Source organism: Amblyomma mixtum, chromosome 2, assembly GCF_055824585.1.
Source record: "Amblyomma mixtum isolate Tamu chromosome 2, ASM5582458v1, whole genome shotgun sequence".
In the NCBI taxonomy this organism is placed as follows: Eukaryota; Metazoa; Arthropoda; class Arachnida; order Ixodida; family Ixodidae; genus Amblyomma; species Amblyomma mixtum.
In genome coordinates, this window is record NC_143013.1 from 47,818,850 (window position 1) to 47,833,646 (window position 14,797).

Here is a 14,797-nt window from a genome sequence, read left to right on the forward strand (position 1 = left end):
CGCAGTGGTCAAATTGGCACATCAGTGTTTGATGACGCTATTTCTACCCCTTTCCATCGACCGAGCTCCGAGAGAGCATCAGCACCGCCTCCTGCAGTGGGTGCTACCACCAGTGTACACAACTTCCCACCTGATTGGACATCGTTCTCCGAACTTTATTCCCCAGTCAGGGATCTGGAGAATACGAAGCGTAACTTTAACGGGATGTTGTTTTATGACCGATGCACTCCTATCTCTAAATGTGTAAAATAAAGCTTCTGGACAATTTCCTCCATAATGGAATTCGACACCGTCCTTCGGAGCCGGGACCAGCGGGGCTGAACGAGTCAGACAATCCAAGGGCCCCTCCGTCCCCAACACCGTGCGTGGCATCGCCGTGTCCGGCGAAAAGGGGATGCTGGTGGTTGACCCGATGCCGGGCGTTTAACCTTTATGCCCCCCCCCCCCCCCCCCCCCCCCCCCGCGGAAGCAACATACCACTGTGTCCCCACCTGTGTCATATTTTGTTATAGTTACGGTTACAGCTGGCGTACGTGGGCAGGACTTGCTTGCAAGTTCCTGTCCCGTCTTCTAGTTGGGCTGCGCGGTGCGTGGCTGGCAACATGACCGAAAAAAAAATTATGCCTCCCCTTCTTTTTAAACATGCTCGCTCTCTCAAAAGGAGCAGAACGATGCATCAGATTTCTTTCCGAAAAAAAAAAATCAGCATTCTCAAAGTTCCACGTAATCCATAGTGAAAACGAAGAAAAACAAGCCAGAATAATATCCCTATTCATTGTGTCCAAATGCTTAACAGATACCTTGGGCCCTGGCTACAAGGTATCAAGAATGGTCTGTGAAGACTTACTGCTTGAACTGCGCGACAGCACCCAGTGCTCAAAATAAACATTGTTTCTATAGAGGACACCCCTGTCTTCGTGACCCCTACCCACCGATCTTTCTTAACACAGTCCGAGGTGTAATCTCTGAAATTGACTTTATCCATATAACAGAAACCGGAATGCTTCAAGGGCTCACCGAGCAAAATCTAATTGACGTTCACAGGATTAAAATCCGCAAGGTTAACACAGAAATAGATATTAAACACATCGTCATGACGTTTGACACCAGACCTTGCCTAGAGCCATCGAAGTTTGATACCTCAAAGTAACTGTAAGGCACTGCATCCCTAACCAAAGAAGATGCTTCAAATATCAAAAGTTTGGCCACGGCTCACAGCGCTGCCGCGGCCGTAAAACTTGCGCGAAATGTGCTTGGAAGGACCACCACTCTCAGGAATGTGACGCAGCCCTACGCTGCGCTTACTGCGAAGGAGACCACGCTGCGTACTCCAGGGATTGTCCGTCCTGGAAGCAGGAAAAAGAAATACCATAAAGACCAAAGAAAATATTCACTTTAAAGAAGCAAGGAGGCGATTTGCGCTTACGAACACATTCTCCTTCACAGCTAAATCCAACTTCGCTGATGTGGTGCGCAGGGGCGGTGCACCACGCAGCACTCCGGCACCTGCCGAAGCCACTTTCACCGAGCCTAGGGCAGGGCCATCCGCGCCCCAGGCAGGGACAGGAAGGCTGCTCTGCCATCTCCAAAGTAGGGGGCGCTGGTCAATGGGTCGGCCTGAAACCCACACACCCGCGGCTTCCCCGCGGTCGTCTAGCACCTCTCGCGAGGTGATGGACGTAACTCCCAGCCCGCCTGCTTTACAGCGGCGGAACAGCTCTCCTGAGCGAAAAAAAAGACAGGGCCGTCATAACGGCCCCAGAACATAAGCACACCCCTTATCGTTCCTACCTCAAAACATAAACATGGCTTTTCTAGTCCAGTGGAACTGTAAAGGAATATTGAAGAATTACATTGACATAACATATATTTTGGGATAAATGTTGCCCGTAGCCTTATGTCTTTAGACGCGATCGCGAGCAGGCAAATAGACTCTTGGGAGGCGCCGCTATTGTCGTTCAAAGCGGCGTCCCTGCTCGAGAAATCAAACTCAAAACAAAACTTGAAGCCGTTGCAGTCAGTGTCGTCAGCTATAAAACAATTTCTATCTGTTCTGTATATATTACTCCACATTTTACATTAACAGTCCACGATCTACAAGAACTAAAACTTCCACAACCGTATCTAGTATTTGGGGATATTAATGCTCACTCCCCTTTTTGGGGAAGCGAGCGCTGTGATTCTAGGTGTCAAATAATTGAGGATTTTATCCTCACAAATAATGTAGGCCTTTTAAATACAGAAAAAGCCACATACTGCTCCCCTACCTCAGGGAAAATGACCTGTTTAGATTTGTCGTCTAGTTTACTTTCTGTTTTTAACGATTTTAAATGGGAAGTCATTGACAACCTATATGGTTGTCAATCCCCACCGGGGTTATCCCCACCGAAAATAATCCCAACAAAGCCGCGACGCTGAAAGCTTCACCTCGCTGACTGGTACTTTTTAGAGATAAAGCAACTTTAGAAAATACAATTTCAGAAAATCTGACCATCGATCAGATAAATGAAAAGTTCACGAATTGTATCATAACTGCCGCACTCACAGCTATTCCTCAATCGTCAGGAGTGGCGCGACAAAACCACATAGTGTGGTGTACAAATGAGGGTCTCCCGCATCGCTTTCTCCTTTCAATTCACTCATTTTTAACAAACAGAACCTTCAGTGTGCGTGTCCATGGGAAGCCTTTTGGTCACTTTACCTCCAACCGCGGTGTACCGCAGGGCTCCGTCCTCGCCCCCACATTAATTAATGTAACTTTTATACCTCTTGTCCGAGCCCTAGAGAAAATTCCTTCTGTGCGCGTCCTTGCGTACGCCGACGACATAACCTTGTGGTCCTGTAATCCAGATGCGTCTGTGCAACAGTCGGCGCTTCAGCAAGCGCTGGATGCCTTAACATCACGACTACCCCCTTTGGGTCTGACCCTCTCGTGTAATAAATCTTGTTTCATTCGCATTGGCAACAGAAGTGGCTTACGGAAAGCAGCACCTTTTACCTTCACGGTAGATAATTCTCCAATTCCTCAAGTTGAAAGTGTGCGTGTTCTAGGTCTTCTACTTCATACATCTGGGACTGGGACTCCGTGGCTAAACGCGACCCGTAAATCGGCTCACGCTACTCTCGGTCTGATTCGACGCATAGCTATGCGCTCTGGCGGAGCGCGTTTTGATACTGCCCGTCAGCTCGTGCGCTCCATCCTTCAGCCGCGGATAGTGTACCAAGCGCAATTTCATCGCCTCACCCGCCGACAGTGGGACTCCCTTGAATCAATCAATCGGGAGGCTATGCGCGCCATAACTTATCTTCCGCGTATCACACCCATACCCATTCTGCAAGAGTACGCTCAACTTAATACATTGAGTGAACTTATCGACCAGCGTGAGGCAAACAGAGCACGCAAGATGTCGCTTCAGCTTCATCGTTTACAGACTCTTCCTCCATGGTCATACTGTCAGCTCACAGAAAATCGCCCCTCTGCTTCGACGCCGATATCAGCCGCCCATCTTCCTTCAGGGTGCATAATATACACCGATGCATCACACACAGCAGTGCAGGGAGTTACTGCAGTTTACAGTCCCTCACATCCTCATCTCAACTCCCGCGCTACATATAGCACGGATACTTGCTCCCCCCTGGCCTTGGAGCTTCAGGCGATACACAATGCCATTGCTTCCCTTCCACTCGTACCTACTTTCGATATTGTACACATTTACACCGACTCCCTTGCCGCCCTTAAGCAGCTTAAGGCTGTCCGGCGAACATTCCAAGTTACACAATCCATTCACCAACTTTGCACAAAATACCCCTGTCCTGTGCGTATACACTGGATTCGCGGGCATGCCCAGGATCCGCATAATATCCATGTGGATGCAATGACACACCTTGACACATCCGATATCCCGCCACCTTCTCCTCTTCCCTCAGATCCGTTCCTGTCCCATGTTTCCGAGAAACAGTCTTTGCGTCAGCGAACACGCGCTCTAATTCCTCCGTGTTCGTACCCTCTCCCCCGGAGTCTCACTCGGGAGGAGGAGGTATCTGTGCGCCGGATTCGGGCAGGAGCGGCTCTGACTCCTTCTGTGCGTCATCGGTGGCGTGACAAACGTTACGAAGTGACAGACAAGTGTCCTCATTGTGGTGCTGCGCCCGACCAGTGTGATGAAAAACACTTGCTGTGGACTTGCCCGGCTACAGCTTCCGTGCGACGACGTTTACTAAGAAAGGTTGGCCTGCGATGGGACGTTGCAGACGACTATATCAAGTGGACTCTAGATAATCGCTATATCACGAACTTTTGCCGCTTTTTAAGCGAGGCTTGTTTGCACTCCTTTTTATAACTTTCTTTCCTTTTTCATTATGCCTGATGGCAAACAGCTCGAATAAAAAAAAATGAGGGGAAGGAAGAAAAAAAAACTACAAAATAGAGCTTGGGGTAAATTTCGCAGGTATCCGACATATGAGAATATCGTAAATTTTTAGAAGGCAAGAGCGAAAGCTCGGTGCGTCCGTCGCAGTGCCGAGAAAGCATCGTGGCAGAGTTATGTTTCATCGATAAACAGTCAAATCACATCTAAAAAATCTGGGAGCAGGTTCGAAAATTAAATGGCAATTTCTTACCGTTCACAGTTCCTCTTCTGTCAGCACCTGGCACACAAACAAGCATAATGGAACAGGCAGACATTTTGGGTGAACACTTCGCTACAGTTTCCAGTTCATCGCACTATACGCAATTTATAAAACACGAAAATATAATCGAAAAACTAAGACTTCCAGTAAGCGGAGGTGAAAAAGAATACAACAATTTAATTACTCTCCAAGAAATCAATGTAGTACTGTCTGCCGAAAAAAAAACTGCTCCAGGACCCGACCAAATACGTTATGAAATGCTTGCCCATCTCCCCGAGCCTGCCGTAGAAGCATTTTTAAGATTGTTTAACACAGTTTGGATATCAGGGAAAATACCTGAAGCCTGGAAAAAAAGCTATTATTGTACCGTTTCTTAAACCTAGCAAACCCCCAACTTCTCCTGGCAGTTATAGACCCATAGCCTTAACTAGTTGTCTCACCAAATCCTTTGAAAGTGTCCTGAATATAAGATTAACTTTTGTTCCTCAATCCTGTGAACTTCTCGATATCCATCAGTGTGGTTTTAAAAAGGGATGTTCCACTACAAATCACCTAGTCCGTCTTGAAAATACTGTCAGAGAAGGTTTTATACACAAACAAAACTGTCTTGCAGTCTTCTTCGATTTAGAAAAAGCGTATGATACAACCTGCAGGTTCGGGATTCTTCAGGACATAGCTGAGCTCGGCATCCGTGGCAGAATGCTGAACCCCATTAAAGACTTTTTGTCTAACCGTTCATTTAATGTCCGCCTATAGCTCAACCTTTTCAAGGAATTTTATTCAGGAAAAGGGAGTGCCTCAAGGGTGTATTTTAAGCACAACTCTCTTTATTGTAAAAAAAGAATTCTCTTAAAATAATACCAAGGTCCGTTATGTACTCACTTTATGTAGACGACCTCCCAATAGCTTGCACATCCTCCAACATATCACCATAAGAAAGACAAACACAGTTAACAATAACCAAACTAGCGTCATGGGCAGACAGAAATGGTTTCCAGTTTTTAGCACAGAAAACGGTAGCCATTATTTTCTCACTCAAACGAGGATTACAGGCAGATTCGACCCTGCATCTGAACAAAACCGAGGTGCCCATAATTAATGAACACAAATTTTTAGGTATAACATTTGGCAAAAAACTCACTTTCTTGCCTCATATTAAAGCGTTAAAAAAGAAAACTTCTCGATCACTGAACACACTCAAAGTCCTTTCACATAAACACTGGGGTTCTGACAGGGCAGGCTTTCTAAAAATTTATCGCTTTGTGGTACGATCCTGCTTAGACTATGGTAGTATAGTGTATGGATCAGCAAGGCCATCGTACTTGAAATGACCCGACCCTGTGCACAATTTAGGTTTACGTCTTTCAACTGGTGCTTATAGGACATCGCCTATAAACAGTCTTTATGTTGAAACTATGGAACCACCACTTACAGACATAAAAATCATGCTCACGTGCTCATAAATTCTAAAAATCTGTTCCCAACCGAAAAATATCTGTTACGAAATAGTTATAAAGTGTCCATCCAGAACACTCTTTAATAACAAACCGCAAACTGCTGGGCCACTCCTCCTGCGTTTTGAAGAGATCTGCCAGAATCTCGCCGTACTGAACACATTACCTAACATTGCGCTCAGATGAGAGCCACTACCTCCGTGGTACAACTTTCCTACGATATGTGATTTCACCTTTACACAATTTCACAAAACGTAAACTCCACAACAACATATAGTACAAGAATTTCTTGCACTCGAAGAAAGATACAATGGCTTTACGGACTTCTATACGGTTCAAAAACAGACGCCAACGTAGGAAGTGCAGTAGTACGAGGGTATGAGAAAGAAGTAATCAGGCTTCCACAGTGTGCATCAATTTTACAGCCGAATGTTATGCTGTGTGCTTAGCCATAAAAAAAATAGTAAATGAGAACTTAAGAAACAGTATTATTTACACAAACTCCCTTAGTTTACTTACAGCTCTCCACTCTAGAAATGCGATTACACCCATGCTCGGTGACATCATACACAACATAACAAAAGCCATAGCTCAAGGAAAAAACATAAAACTTTGTTGGGTGCCGAGTCACGTCGGAATTAAAGGCAACGAGAGAGCAGACCGCTGCGCTGCGCAAGCTCGTAGCAAACAAAGAAAGTAGATATTCCCTATGAAGATTGCATGAACTCTGTACATTGTGAAATAAAGAAAAAATGGCAGTCCGCTTGGGACAATGAAGCAAACAACAAACTACACTAAATCAAACCACTAAACCAACAAACTAAAACCAGTTTTAGGAGAATGGAAATCCTGCACCCACCAAGAACGTTTCAAGGAAGTGATTATCTGCCGTCTTCATATAAGACACACGCACCTCACACACAATTTCCTACTGACAAAACAATATCAACCTGTTTGCGAAAAATGCGTAGTTGAAGTTACGATTAACCACATTTTATTCTCTTGTGTGAAACTGGAGAAAATAAGGAAGTCTCTATAACGAATACACTCCTTTTCATCCTACACTGCTTTTAGGAGATGGTGTAATTGTTGATATATCATGTGTTTTTAGCGTTCTTAAAGAAACGGGATTTCTTAAAAGACTCTAACTTCTTTACCCTCTGGTCTGTTTGAATTTTAATCCACATCATCCACTTCTCACGCCTGAGAAGAAGGCTGAGGTTTTTATTTTTGTTGGTTGGGAGTCTTAATGTCCTTGTTTAGCCAAGGATAGTACCCAGCCCACTTTAAAGCTTTGACTAGTAGCCATTTCTAAAATTTATATATGTTCACTACGTAGTATTAACATTTGAGGGCCTCTACACCAGAGATGATTTCTGACATTTCTATAATACTCAACAAAAAACTTTTCCATGATGCATGATGGCCTCAGTTGCCTATGTGCCATAAAACCCAACACAACACAATAAATTTCGGACACTGCAGAGAATATGCAATAGGTCTAGCTTGGCCTTCGCACTTGCTGAACAAGAAAAGTCCCGTAAAGTGCCAGAAAATTGGCCCACCTGGTTAAAGATGGTGTCTGCTGGTGCCAAAAAACTTTACGAATCTCGTCCACATAAATTTCGGACACTGCAGAGAATATGCAATAGGTCTAGCTCGGCCGTTGCACGTGGTGAAGAATAAAAGTCCCGTAAAGTGCAAACTTCGTTCTCAGGGCAGCCATCCTGAATTATAGTCGCGCTTGTGGCTTTCGCTCCGCCGCTACAAGCTGCGAAATGATGCGTACCGCGCGTTGCTAAAGCAGGGGCTTGCACAGAGCCCCAATCTAAGATGACATCCCCCTGTACTTTTTAGTGCCCCTTGCTTCATTTATTGTGTCATGGATGACGACTGTAGCATTTAGCGCGCTTTCCCAATAGAATGGCCCGTAATTTCGCAACCGATAGGATACCCACATGCAGAAAATATGTGCAAATACCTTCGACCTGCACTACAGCTCTTGCGGATGCGAGCACGCTATGCTATAGTTCGGAAACGTAACCTGTTGTTCTCATAAAGGCCAGTATGTTTCGATGGAAACCCGCAGCGAGCATTTCTGACGTCTGCAGTTCCGCGGGGCGGTGGCGGACGTCCTTGGACCGGAGCACACGGACGCCAATCTGCTGCGATGGCTGAGGGGTGAGTCCGTTCAAGGCGCAGCCTTGATACCAATGCGAGCCCTGAATCTGCTCACTGCGGCGAAGAATCGAGTTTGGTGATCCATCGAAAATGGGCGTGATGCCATCAAGTTGCATCTGTAAGCACCAACAGCACGAGCATTGTTCTGGTTAACATCGCAGGAGTTGCTTGAGCTTACGGGTGTAAAAGTTACGGGTGTAAAAGTTCTGAGCGTGTTGTTACAGGTTTGAACGCTCCTATGGCGCCGGGTCTCGAAGTGGAATGAACGAAATGGTGCCTCGAATCAATCTGACACAGTGACATTCACATTGCGCTCAGCCACTCGAGAGGCAGTTGATTTATTATTAGCTTCCTCAGAACTGTAGTTTGGTTAGCTATAGTGCTACTGAACCGAAAGGTTTTTTTAATGATATTTTAAAAATGAAGGTGCAGCAATGAGCACATTCGCGCTGAAGTGCAACTGAGAATGTAGCCAAAGAAAGACTCTTTGGCTACCGGAAACCGGAAACCGAAACTTTGTGTGTCTGCTAAAACGTTGCCGTGCTCATGCACTTGTTTCAGTTAGAAACCCAATTTTTAGATGTTTTGGGCGTATAGATACGCTGTTTTAAACCGGCGTCTCATTTTATTCACGGTGTTATGTGCAGCCAGAGCGTAATTTTAGAGTGTTCCGAAGAAAGTGTTCTAGCCATAGTGAGAATTGTGATGTCTGCACGTTGGCCTGGAAAACTTCTGGGGCCCAGCTTTACTCCCCGTTCCAGGGCTTCACGGCAGCTGCCCGGCGGACGTGTAGGATAAGGCCCGGTTGATTCTCCAGGTTACGCTGGTTAGCAGCTCCTTACACCGCTCAAAAGACGTGTTTTGCGTCTGAGGATTCTTTGTATCGCAGGAGAGCTGAAAACTGATAAATACTTGCCTTATTCATATAGACATAAAAAGGAGATGTTGGGGCATGATTGTGGCACCGGCTACTCCTTTTCACATAATGGAAGACAAACGCTGGGACGGACAACATAACGCCCAACAAAGCATAGATACAACGCACTGAATTCACTATATACATACTACAATGGACACTCCAGAAATGCTAACATAAAGTATAAAAATAAACGATATGTAATGATATAACCTAATGGCATAAAATGAGGATGCACTATGTGCAATGGAATGTCCTAATCACAGTAAAAAGCACGAATTCAAGAAATGAAAGAAACAAACAATGAGCAGCAAATATAACGATATCAGACACATCAGATACGTGATATAAACACATAAGAGTGATTGCCAGCACACCGCAGACCACGAGCCGAGGCGAACCATCCAAGAATTTGCTCAAGCAACGTCTTATTGCTCCCAAGTATGCCACTGTCCTCGAGGAAAGATTTCAGCCTAATGATCGCCTGTTTCTGTAGTGCATGCGGTGGCTATGGACCTAATACCTTTTGGAGACTGAAAACCCTTTTATCAAGTGTAGCCAAGTCCCTTCTCAGTCAGGTCCTAAAGCTGTCATGCTCTGGGCAATCCAGTAACAGAAAAGGTACATCCTCGTCCTCGTGATGAGAAGCACATACGGGGTTGTCTGCACGCCGAATTCTAAGTACAAAGTGATTCGTGTAGGCTGCCCCTTCTTAAGAGGTGCTCGATCTTTATAACATCTTCCGACTGCTTTTCCCTTAATATTGCGCTACGATGCACTGCTGTTCGATTTCTTGTTCTTGCACCACTCTTGTCTAAGTCCTAAAGTAGGCTCTCAAGTAAACAAACTATCATTAAATAGCCACGGCGGGAAACCCTCCCGCCTCGACGGGAAAAAAACCCTCGACAGCGGGCGGCACTGACGAGCGCAATGCCCGTTTGTGCAGCGCGCGAGTTCGACACGGCCCGGGCAGAGCTCATGTTTCGGCAGGTGAGCAGCAGGCGAGCGCGCCCCTCGGCGCACAGCTGAGCCCTTCCTTCCCGAACAGCACCTGCGTTGGCGTCAGCAGAACGGCGTGGACAGCCTGCTCGCAGACTACCAGGTGCCCAAGGTAAAGCTTTTCTCAAATCTTTGCAAATGTTCTCACAATTAATGTCATCGTTCTTTTTTTTTTTTTACATCTGAGAGAGAAAGTATACATAGTTTTTGCGTGACGTCACATCCTGTGCCGCGGTTCGGGCCGGTCAGTCCGCCGCCATATTAGAGTGCACTACACCTCACGCAGCTTAGCGTTTCGAGCGGCCTTTCGCAGGGGCCGGACGTGTGTGTGCACAATGCACGATATGTTTAGGTAGCGCAGTGGCAGCTTGTGGGCCCCACAAGGGCTCGCTGCGAGTCAAAGGTATACCGATGTGCGACGGCACTGATCCACGCCAGCTGCACGTCAGAACGGATGCAACCGCTGATGCCGAGTTGCTGGCCCCAAAGACGAACATGGACATAGTAAATACCTTGTTCTGACGACAAGCTGCGTGTCGATGCAGCAGATGAAAGCCTGCAAGTCGCTCGACGCACACAGCTACTTTGGTTGGGTGAAGAGCCTGTTGGCCAGTGCCGTCGCAGCGCATCGTCGTGTTGAGCGAGGTGAGTGCGTCGCGTTTCTGATAATGATAATAATTAATAATAATAATAGTAATAATAATAATAATAATAATCATAATAATCTTTATTCGATCATCACGTCGTACATGATGACGGGGGCCCGGAGTAAAAGCTGTCCATTGACAGCTTTAGAAAGACCTGGACCCCCTACATTTTGGCAGTAGTACAGGAGGTCGAGAAGCACTGTTCTTTACAATGAGAGAAAAAAATGAAAAAACACAAGTAAGCATAAAATAACACTTCAAGGCGAAGCACCATCAAAAGACACTACATATAGTGCAGCCAGCCATTGACATCTTTTTGATGAACGGACGGGTGACAAAATAGAAAACTAAAAACCAATACAACATGAACTGGTGGGCGAGTTGGTCGCACATGGTTCTTGTAAACCAGCGCAACGACTCGAAGCCAAACAAGGAAAGGAAAAAACACAGCGCTCCCTTCCTTGTTTGGCTTCGAGCCGTTGCCCTGGTTTACAAGAATCAAAACCAATAGCAACGTCCAAAAATCATGGGCTTAAGGAAAAAATATAAATACCAAGGACTAATACCGAGAAATGTTATGTGTGCGAGAAAAACAGTTCCGCTAAACTTTTGTATAGCACGATTAATATTTTTTTCTTGAAGTTGATTAAGAATTTGTGGGAACCTATTTTCTAACGTGTGCAGACGATAGGTAGTTCGATAGGCTTCTCACTTCTCATTGGTCCCCGCTTGTTGCTGCGTATGTAGGGATTCGTTTTTTAAATTTAGGTAGTGTTTCAAGAAAAGACATGTGATTACACAATTCTTGTTTAAGAGCTCGACTTACACGATAAGGAAACATTTTTGGTATGGGAATGATTCTACAATTGGGGAAAATTTCTGAGACGGGGTAAGACCGCGGGACGTTTTCAAGAAGACCCAGAAAGTTATTTTGTATTACATGTATCTTGTGTAAGTTTGCCTAAGTTGTAGCGCCCATACCAAACCACAGTAACTAAGACGAGAATTAAATATGGAATGACAGACACACGTGCATACTGCATGCTGCTATGAAAAACAGCATTCGAGACAGGGACTCCGGAACGTTTTTGGGAGTGGGGAGGCAAGTATTGTCTTTGCTTCATCATCATCATCATCGTCAGCCGGACTAGACCCATTGCAGGGCAAAGGCCACTCTCATATTCTTCCAATTAATCCGATCCTGTGCTAACTGCATCCACTGACTCCTTCAAACGCGCTGCCCCCCCCCCCCCCCTGGAAAAAAGTTGGGGGGGGGGGTGGCCGCCCCCCCTGCCCCCTCCCCCCCTTCCCCCCTGGTTCCAGAGTCCCTGCACTACAGGCAATGGCAGCCGCTCAGCTTCAGATGCCATGAGAATTCGAGACTCCATTGCAGAGCGCTTCATGTCCCCAAAGGGTTCCTTGCCATGACAACTGAGGGTAGTCAGGCGATGCTAATGCGCAAAATTAAGTTGCCGCCTCTCCGTCTCTAAACTGCGTTCATTCCCGCAAAGCAAGCAAAATTCACACGTCAGCTCAAAACGTGACTTTATTTAGCAATAGTGATCGCTCAGTTCATGAGTTTTGCATGTATTCTTCCAGTGACATATCACACTTGTGTTGCAACAGTTCTTGAAACATTTGTGTTCCTTCCACAACTTGCGGCATTCTGCAACTACAAAAGGAAACGAGGGAAAAACCTTCGATCAAACGTTACGGTGCATGCAGCAAGTGGTCCGCTGAGGCCGAGAAACGTACAAATGAAGCCGAAAACAGCGGTCGTAAACAGCTCACCTGTGAAAAGACGGCTGCTGTGCCGTATCTGTTCCCAGGTGCTCTCTTCGCACTATTGGTCTATGAAATCGAGTCGCTTGGGAACATACGCAGGGGTGTCCTTTTACGGCTTCGCCAAGGATGGTTGTTGAGGCTACGAGACCTTCTTTAAAGCTTCAACTATTAGTCAGTTACAAAATTTCTTTACCCTGTCATCGCTAGGTAATACAAACCAATGCTTTAGTCCCTCTACACTATCGATGATTTTAATATTTCTGCAAAATTCAGCAAAAAACAATTTCTCTATACCTTGAGCTTGGCCCATGATGGCCTATGTGCCATAAGGTCCAACACAGCACAAGCCAACTTGCCGAAGCACGAGCGTCCGCGCCCTGTAGAAGCCACACACGTCTGCGTCTCTTGCCACGCAGAGTGTCTCCGTCCGGGCTGAAGCTGCCGTCTAGTGGCCTTTCACAGTGCGTGTGCAATCATCAGTGGCGCGTGCATGGGGACAGACCGTTCGCACGATGGGGAAACCGGCTTTTGTTGCAGGTGATGCGGGACCACTTCCCAGGCGGCATCCTGGATTGTCATCCAAGAGGTCATCCAGTCTGGCTCATAAACATCGGCAGCGTTGACATCAAGGGTGAGCTGCCTTTTTCCAGGGCCTCCCGTAGCTTCCACAGGCCCCGCAATATGGCAGGGTGGAGACTGACTTAAAAACGCAATAGCAACAATTTTTTAATCCATGCTACGCCTGGAGTACTCCAATGCAGGAATGTCCGCGTGCTGCGCTGCTTTTAGCTTACGAAGCCATTCTTGCTCATCAGTGGTGAGAACTGTTAAAGAGCTTGTATTCAGCAGCGCAGGAGAAAGAGCAAGAAGAGACAGACACAGCGCTGAACTTGCAACTGGATTTTATTTGAAGTAAGCACTCACTTTACAGGCGCATGCAGCGGTCCACATTCGCATAGTCATACATAGATTCCGTGATTAAAGAAATAAAAAAATATAGAAATAAAAATATTAGGCCCGTGTTGTAGCCGCCTAACATGCTACCCTTTGTGAAGCATGTCCATCTCTCTCGCAGTTAAAACTAAAGGAGGTTTCCTAACTCATCCAGCTGGACTTCCCTATAAAGTGGAAGGCCTCGGCAACTTCTGTGATGGGCTGCTCTCTGAAAAATAACAATTCAGTGTCAACACATTTACACATGTTGCAATGTTTTGCTAGGTTTGAGGCGCTCTTTTCTAAAGAATTCGTGTGTTCCATCAGCCTAATAATAATGAAACGGCCTGTCTGGCCTATTTACGCAAGGCCGCACGACAGAGGAATTTGATATACCACGCCCATCTTGCAGGAAACAAACCTATTTGCATGGTTTAGATTGCAGGAGCTTTGTAGTCTCAAACCTTCCCGCTTTCTCTGCTCAGTCTGGCGTGCAGGCTGCAGCACACCAACCCAGTCTGGTGCGCACACTACGACACACCAAACCAGTCTGGTGTGCACATCACAACACACCAAACCGATCTGGTGTGCACACTACAGCACGCCAGCCCAGTCTGGTGTTAACACCAGAACACACTACAGAAGCTGGTGTTCACGTTAGGAAACACCAGAAAGCACCAAGCCATCCTGGTGTATTTTTCAACTGGGACACGTTCTACCGCGTCCCGAGACAGTGGACACCACCGGTGGGCGCGCTGCCTATCCAGTAACGGGAGCGCACTCAACGTTACAGACGCCAAGCTGCGTGTGGTTTCCCGATACGCCATAGCTTTCGCTCTCTAACCTGGTCCTAGAGTAGTTGAACCGCACCTAATTTTTTTTATTTCATTTCATTTCATTTATTGAAGCCTTAAGGGCCCGGGAGCATTACATAAGGCGGGGGCAAGAACATTGTGTAACAACATATGATACCAGCTCAACAAAAACAAAAACAAAAAGCAAAGAAACGAAACAAAGCAAAAAAATACCATGAAATGAGACAGTAACACAGGATCAGATTATTTGATAAAGCCGAATACATCATGTAAGACAGGTGACTCGCTAATTCAGTGCGGAAAATTGCTCGATCTGTGCAAGAAGCAATATTATCAGGCAGGGCATTCCATCGGGCTATTGCATCGGGAAAGAATGAATCATTCATAGCTGACGTACGGCCTTTCATGGGAGCTATGGGATGACTGTGGTTTAGGCGA

General features: G+C 46.2%; 1 protein-coding gene across 1 annotated transcript in view; it reads left to right on the top strand.

Moving 5' to 3' along the window:
- Positions 1-14,797, top strand: part of LOC149359243 (SEC14-like protein 2) — a 38,079-nt gene that overhangs the window by 4,330 nt on the left and 18,952 nt on the right. The window contains exons 2-5 of the mRNA XM_089568995.1: positions 8,195-8,264; positions 10,127-10,170; positions 10,229-10,291; positions 13,149-13,242. Of these exons, the coding sequence (XP_089425121.1) occupies positions 8,195-8,264; positions 10,127-10,170; positions 10,229-10,291; positions 13,149-13,242 (271 nt within the window). The remainder of the gene's footprint in view (positions 1-8,194; positions 8,265-10,126; positions 10,171-10,228; positions 10,292-13,148; positions 13,243-14,797) is intronic.